General features: G+C 35.0%; 1 protein-coding gene across 1 annotated transcript; it reads left to right on the top strand.

Annotated features, from left to right (window-relative positions):
- The first annotated feature begins 416 nt into the window (after positions 1–416).
- Positions 417–6500, top strand: LOC131054652 (calmodulin-binding receptor-like cytoplasmic kinase 2). Its single transcript, XM_057989197.2, has 6 exons — positions 417–986; positions 2556–2803; positions 3065–3233; positions 3592–3681; positions 4029–4327; positions 5466–6500. Exons 1-6 carry the CDS (start codon positions 740–742, stop codon positions 5781–5783), a joined length of 1371 nt encoding a protein of 456 aa, XP_057845180.1. The 5' UTR covers positions 417–739; the 3' UTR covers positions 5784–6500.
- The last annotated feature ends 332 nt before the right edge of the window (positions 6501–6832 follow it).

The raw sequence follows: 6832 nt of genomic DNA, 5'->3' as shown, positions 1-6832 counted from the left end.
ATGCAAATAAAAATCAAATTTTCTCACCTATACAACCTTCACAAGTGCATCCAATCAATTATAGTTAATTTGTTTTAATTATTTTTAGTTTGCTTTAATTGTTTTAACCAACCAAGATATTTATTTAATGATGTGATTTACCCCCTTACAACTATATTACAAATAATAATTATTGACATTTTTGGGGGGTACCACCTGCAACAACTTAAAAGTCTCGTAAACAATAATGATGCCCTAACTATGCTTGCCTTACAGTACAAGTTTATTTTCTCCATAAGTATAAGGTCGGCATTACTAAATAATAATAATTGGAACACATCCATCACATCCACGTACAATAAGAATTGCCAGCATTATATGGGCCAAGTCAATGAGGACTAGCTCATCATCTATCCTTCAATCCCAAGCCATTTCAATAGCAACGATAATTAATCAAAGATAAATCAGCAAAATTCCTCAACAATAATGATAATGAAAATTTTCATCTTTAATACTACCCACTGAAAGAGTCATTAGTTATCAGTTCAAAACAAAACAACAAAACAAATGAGATACGCCGTGGCTTTGACTTGGTAGATTTGGGAGAATTAGTCTTTTCATGCAGTACAGGAACAATTCTTAGACAGTTTCTTTCTGTCAGAAAAGAAGATTTCAGAATGACTATTAAAGCTGGATTTTGGTGATGTTGGAAGAGGCAATTCAATTGTTAGTTGGAGTTTCACTGGTGATTTAGTAAAAAATGCACACACCAGGAAGGTCTCCTTCTCTATATGGGCTTCCCAAGAGCTCTTCTAAGGCCACTACAGAATCCTCTGATGTTTCACAGGTATCTCTGTATACAGATCCCAATGATGGGTCTACGAAGAAGAAGCATGGCCTGCTATCATCTGCAGCCAGAGGAGTTGTGGGTGTTTTGGGCACATGTTTTGTAGTGTCTATCAAGAAGAAAGAAGAAGAAGATGCTTATGCCTTCAAGGAGATTTCAAGTAAGTACAAAATTTTGTAAGTCGCCAGGGTGCTTTTGAAGAATGGGTTTGGGTTTGTGAGCATGTAACATCTGCCAAGTATGGATTCATACAAAACTTGCAAAAACAAAATAGACCCAATAGAAGTTTCAGTTTCCAGTGTTGAATACCCTAATCTCACTTCAAGTTAAGTGCTTGAAACCTAGTGATATTCGAAGTGAGAAGAAAAATTAGAGACTTGCTTGTCAAAGAAGCTCATACACAGTTTTTCACCAGATTCAGAATTCCATACACAAACTCTTTAATTAGGTACAATGGACTGTAGAAATACCAGGTCTTTGATAGAGAATTACTTGTCAAAGAAAAGAATCCTCTGCAAATCAAAGAAAAGCACCCTCTGCAATTGTGCGGCTTGCCAAAAGATAACTTTACATTGTGTGATTTGTGTTTTTAATCCTTGCCAATAAGACACGATTCTAGTGTAGTCCGGAATTTCATAGTTTGATTGTGCTCTGGTCTGGCTGAGGGCTGAAACACTAGGCTGCACTTGTTGTCAGGACACCCAAATTGCTAGGCTGTGGATAAATAATCTAATAGGGTAAGCACTAATCAGCAGGCACCATAGAACATCCAGTACCAGTGAAGTGGGGATTGCACCTAATTGCGGGAGGATTCGTCCTTGCCTGCAAATGGTATAAACCCAATTAAGTCACCCGTAGGGGAAAAGAGGGTTTTCCATATCTGACAGGGAATTTACAACATTAAAAGTGCAGCATTTTTTAGGCTTTACCCAAAGATGTTTTTTTTTTGTTTTCTTGCTAGTCTAATTCTGCAAAATTTCGCGGCATTGCTTTTACTGTAGGATTGAGTTCGAGGATTGAAATGCATTTTGAAGGCAATATGATTTCTTATTAAAGTTTTCCCATCGATTTTTCCTCATAATGATAAAGCTCTCATTTTGCACATCTGTGTAGAATTCTCAAGTTCATATCTTGTTTTGAGAAAAATGTAGGCTCTCAATGTAGTCAACAATGAGCTATTCTTCAAATCATATGGAGCCTTTTAACCACATGAAGATCTTGCTTGTCAAATTTAATCCCTGATATCAAATGACAAATATACAGCCAGCCTGTGCTGGCAGCTGTATTAGATTGAAAGGTGGTGCCTTATTTCACTTTGACAAGTTTGTTTAGGATATATAATTCGGAAATTAGAAGAGCAGTGCCATGTTTTCCTTCTAAATTGTGTAAAATAATAAAATTAATGAATAGAATGTAACTTTTTCCTTCTAAAGAAAACCTGGAGTGCGATTACGGTTTGAAAATCAATAAATATTTTGATCTTTCTGCATAAAATGGAAAACGAGGCTCAGAGGCTTCAAACTTAATCCTTTCTAGGAAACATACATACCTCATTTTCACTCAGATTTAGTTAGTCTTTATTTTTTTCATGTTGTACTACCAGGTAGACAGCACTGTGCTTTTAGTGTTTTTGATCCTTTCAGGGTCTTTAATTTGGATAACAAAATACTGTCACTGTCTGCTCAAATTCATTTCATTCACTGACTCTTCTTCATTTATCTGGTTGCAGTAAGCTCAAATACAACAGGCACAGATCGAAGTGGAAATCTCAGTATGGGCTCGCGGAAAAGTAACAGCTATGGGAATTCAGACAATCAGATCAATAAACCTGGGTCAATGATCTTTACCATGACTGAGCTTAGCAAGGCTACAGGAAACTTCAGTCCTAACAACAAGATTGGTCAAGGAGGTTTTGGTACAGTGTATAAAGGAAAGCTAAAAGATGGAACTCTTGTAGCCATCAAACGTGCAAAAAAGGTGTGTACAGAATTTTTGAACTTCCCTTTATGCTGAAATCACTACTCGAAAATTGATTGTATGTAACGTTAATTATGATCCATTGTGAAGGTTGCATTAGAATTGTGCCTGGAGCAGGTGAAAAATAAATTCTAATCTAACTGTGGCAGTTAACAAATTATATGAACAAATTGGAATTTACTTAGTCATTGAGGACCTTCTTAAGAAATTGTTGCATCACAAAGTTTAAAATCTCTGATTATCTGTTGAAATCGGTGGCAGAATATATATGACAAGCATCTTTCTATTGAATTCCAAAGTGAGATTCAAACATTGTCTAGTGTGGAACACCTCAACCTGGTCAGATTACTTGGTTACCTAGAACACGAGCAGGAACGAATACTTGTGGTTGAACATGTGCCAAATGGAACTCTACGAGAGCATCTAGACTGTAAGTTATCTACTTATGTTTTGTACTCCTCCTGAGGTATTGATGTCTGAAATCAGCATAATACAGATAGAAATAACCAAAGTTTAAGCATTTCTATCCTCAAGCAAGAATAATTAAGCTAGATCATAACCTTGAGAATTTGAGCAAGATCTCAAATATTTACTTGCTTTGGTGGCCTATATTGACTCAATTTCAACAAACCTTTCTAATCATTTGAGCGAAAACTTTTCTTAAACAACTAGATTGAGCTTACTCTGTCTGCAATGAGAAAAACATTTGAGAACCTGAAAATAGTGAGAATTTTGTTTTGCAAGAATGTGTTAGCACATGAAACTGATTCATGGTAAGTGACATGCAGGTCTGCATGGAATTGTGCTCGACTTGGCTACAAGGTTAGACATTGCTATTGATGTGGCTCATGCAGTGACTTATCTTCACATGTATACAGGTTTAATTCCATGGCTTACAGTTTATATGCCATTTTGCTCCTTCATTTTGCTTAATTGGTAAAACTGTGAACTCCATGTACCTGAGCGAAGAATCTGAATGCTGTTAAGTTCAACAAATAGAAATGAAAAGTAAAGATGATGACTTTGAGATTCTCTAAGTTAAGGAACATGTCTTTTTTGCTAGTGCCATTCTGTTCACGTTTCATTTGAGAGAAAACATCAAACAGAAGATTTTGAAATTTACTTTGCAATTCATGTTATTCTTTTGTTCCTTTAGCAAATTTTCACTTGCATCCTGCAGTTATTTCAATTTTTTAATCTGACCTTCAACTTTTATCCCTTGCAGATCAACCCATTATCCACAGAGACATTAAATCCTCAAACATTTTGCTGACAGAAAATTTCAGGGCAAAAGTAGCTGATTTTGGCTTTTCTCGCCTTGCCCCAACAGATATTGGTGCAACTCATGTTTCTACACAGGTCAAAGGAACAGCAGGTTATCTAGACCCGGAGTATCTTAAAACCTACCAACTTACACCCAAAAGTGATGTTTATTCATTTGGTGTCTTGCTAGTTGAAATTATAACTGGGAGACGGCCAATAGAACAGAAAAGGGAGCTCAGAGAGCGGATAACTACACGCTGGGTAAGAAAAAATACTTCCTATTCAAATCATTTTTGTAGCATTCACTGTATGGCATGAATTGCTGTAATATTGGATATCAATTCACAGAGTCACATATTTTGTTTTTTTTTTGTCATTTTGTGAAAAAAACACAACAGGAATGTTTATTAAATGCATGAAGTTTCCACAGTCCATGACAATTTATTTTCATGATTTCTGGATTTGACCGTGTTTGATGAAAAAACTCTTAACACAGTCAAATCCAGAAATCATCAAACTAGGAATGTTTATGACAAAATACTTGTTTTTATTTGCAACCTGCCCTAATTTGAAAAAATAAACAAAACTCTCATGCTTTGATGATAGAGGGACACAAACTATATAATAAAGTCTCAAGTCATGTTCCGATTTCTTTGGCAAAATTTATAGACTATAATACATATTGCATTAGCAACGAACTACAATTTTTGAAACAAATCATATATATTTTCCTTGAAATTCAAATTTGTTCTATATTAAAGCCAAAATTTATAACGATCTATACTTTCCATTGCATTAAGCACGGTCTGTAATATGCTCTTATCATTTAGGCATTTAGCTTTCCACTACAAATTTCCAGTTGAAGAAAGATAATGAATTGCAAGGCGGTAACAGAATAGTTGGGATTTCAATGTGTAACATTGCAGGTATTGGTGAGATTTGTTCAATAATTCATTTTCATATTTGGAGTTTCTAGCTTTTGTTGTATAAAACTAGAATAATTAAATTTTGCAGAAAAAAATTGTGTATTCAAATGCAGATTTGGGAGCCCACAAAGATCAAACATGTAAATAATTAACTAGGAAGAAATGTATGAACAATCTTCAACTTGCATTACGGATTTAAACTATGAAATGGAGATATTTACTGCACAATCTTCAACTTGCATCACAGATATTAACCATGAAATGAAGATTTTTACTGCATGATTTAATTTTACCTTTGAAGATCTTGGAGATTTAATTTTATTTCGAATTTTATAATTTGAAGAACTTATTTGATCTTGAACATTTAGTTGAATTGCTATAGGATTTGAATATAGAACTATAAACTCTCAGTGGAGCTTTAACTTCTCATGACAGATTTTGAGTTTTTGATAATTTCATGTATAAATCTTCAGGCTTTGAAGAAATTTCTGGATGGAGATGCCATATTAACATTAGATCCAAAGATAAACAGAAACCCAGCAGCAAACTTGGTGATAGAGAAAGTTCTAGAATTGGCATTCCAATGCTCTGCTCCTTCTAAACAGGACAGACCAAGCATGCAAAGGACTGCAGAAATTCTTTGGAATATTAGAAAAGATTATCGAGAATTATTAGCTTCGACTGGTGAAGATGGTCGACTTCTTCCACATCCTCCTGAGAAAGCAATGGAAGAAGAATCATCCTCTGACATGAAGGAAATCATTCAAAAGATTGAAGCTCTTCGATTCTGAACCAAATAAATGCCAAGATTGATTCTTCAATGTTTAACAGTCATCTCTGTGCATGGCCTTTTGGAATTCTTAGGTAGAAAAGTTTACTGAGAATCAATGGACATGGCTTAGTTGTGGCAAACTCACAGCAAGCAACAACTAGATAAATGTGTCTATGCTTGCATTGCACTTTTACCTGGACATGGCATGGTGAGAGTCCTATATTGTGTGCTATATGTCTATCAGAAGCTTTGTCAATCCAGAAGCAAGATTTGGGGTATAAGTGCCTGGAATGTGTTAGAAACCGCCGCCTCTCTAATACTAACATCGCGCCTATCAGTACATTTTGTGATTGTTAGTTCCTTTGCCTTGTGGTTTTTATGATTGTATTGCTTTCTTAATTAAGTGTTATTGATCTACATGTAGCATACCCAGGTTTTCATTCCAGGCTAATACCTCCTCCTTTGGTGGTCTTTATGTTAGAAAGCTGTGAGAAGATTCCCCTTACTAGCAATGACTCTTATATTCTTTAGACGTTGTGGGGCTTGCCATTGTTGTTGAGAGGGCTTTATTTATCAGCTCAGGGGACTTGAAGATATCAGTCTTAGCAAATCAAAGCCTTCTCTCTTGCTTGGAAGAATCCTTATCAAGAGTAATGTATAAGGCTCCTGTGTATATCTAAGACAACTTTGATTCAATTTTATATGACATGTAATAGAAAGCCACTGGTATTCGTTATCTTATCTTGTTATGGTAAATTTTGGGTTATCATTGGCATGGTTTTTTTCGTGAAACATGTGGAATTTATAACAAAGCAATGATTATTTCAGCTTTACTGGCAATATAATATTAACACATAAAAGAGAGTTGAAGGACTGTTTTTCAGAAAAAGATTTTTAATTCATCTTGTACATAATTTTTTCATGAGACCTTCTGTTCATGAAAATAGATTCTGGTGGACCTTACTGTAATGTCCCCTATGTATAGGCTGTCAATTTCCAAAGGGAAACATATATTGCTATCTAGTGTATTACATTAATTCAGAGTAGATAATTAAAGTTGTCCATAAT

Source organism: Cryptomeria japonica, chromosome 8 (assembly GCF_030272615.1).
Source record: "Cryptomeria japonica chromosome 8, Sugi_1.0, whole genome shotgun sequence".
NCBI classification, from domain to species: domain Eukaryota; kingdom Viridiplantae; phylum Streptophyta; class Pinopsida; order Cupressales; family Cupressaceae; genus Cryptomeria; species Cryptomeria japonica.
This window is presented reverse-complemented; position numbering and strand designations above follow the sequence as displayed.

Excerpts from the sequence above, each read along its gene's own strand:
- LOC131054652 (XM_057989197.2), top strand. The coding sequence starts at position 740 with ATGCACACACCAGGAAGGTCTCCTTCTCTATATGGGCTTCCCAAGAGC. Across the intron at positions 2,804-3,064 it reads CCATCAAACGTGCAAAAAAG|AATATATATGACAAGCATCT; the intron begins GTGTGTACAGAA and ends AATCGGTGGCAG. Across the intron at positions 3,234-3,591 it reads TCTACGAGAGCATCTAGACT|GTCTGCATGGAATTGTGCTC; the intron begins GTAAGTTATCTA and ends AGTGACATGCAG.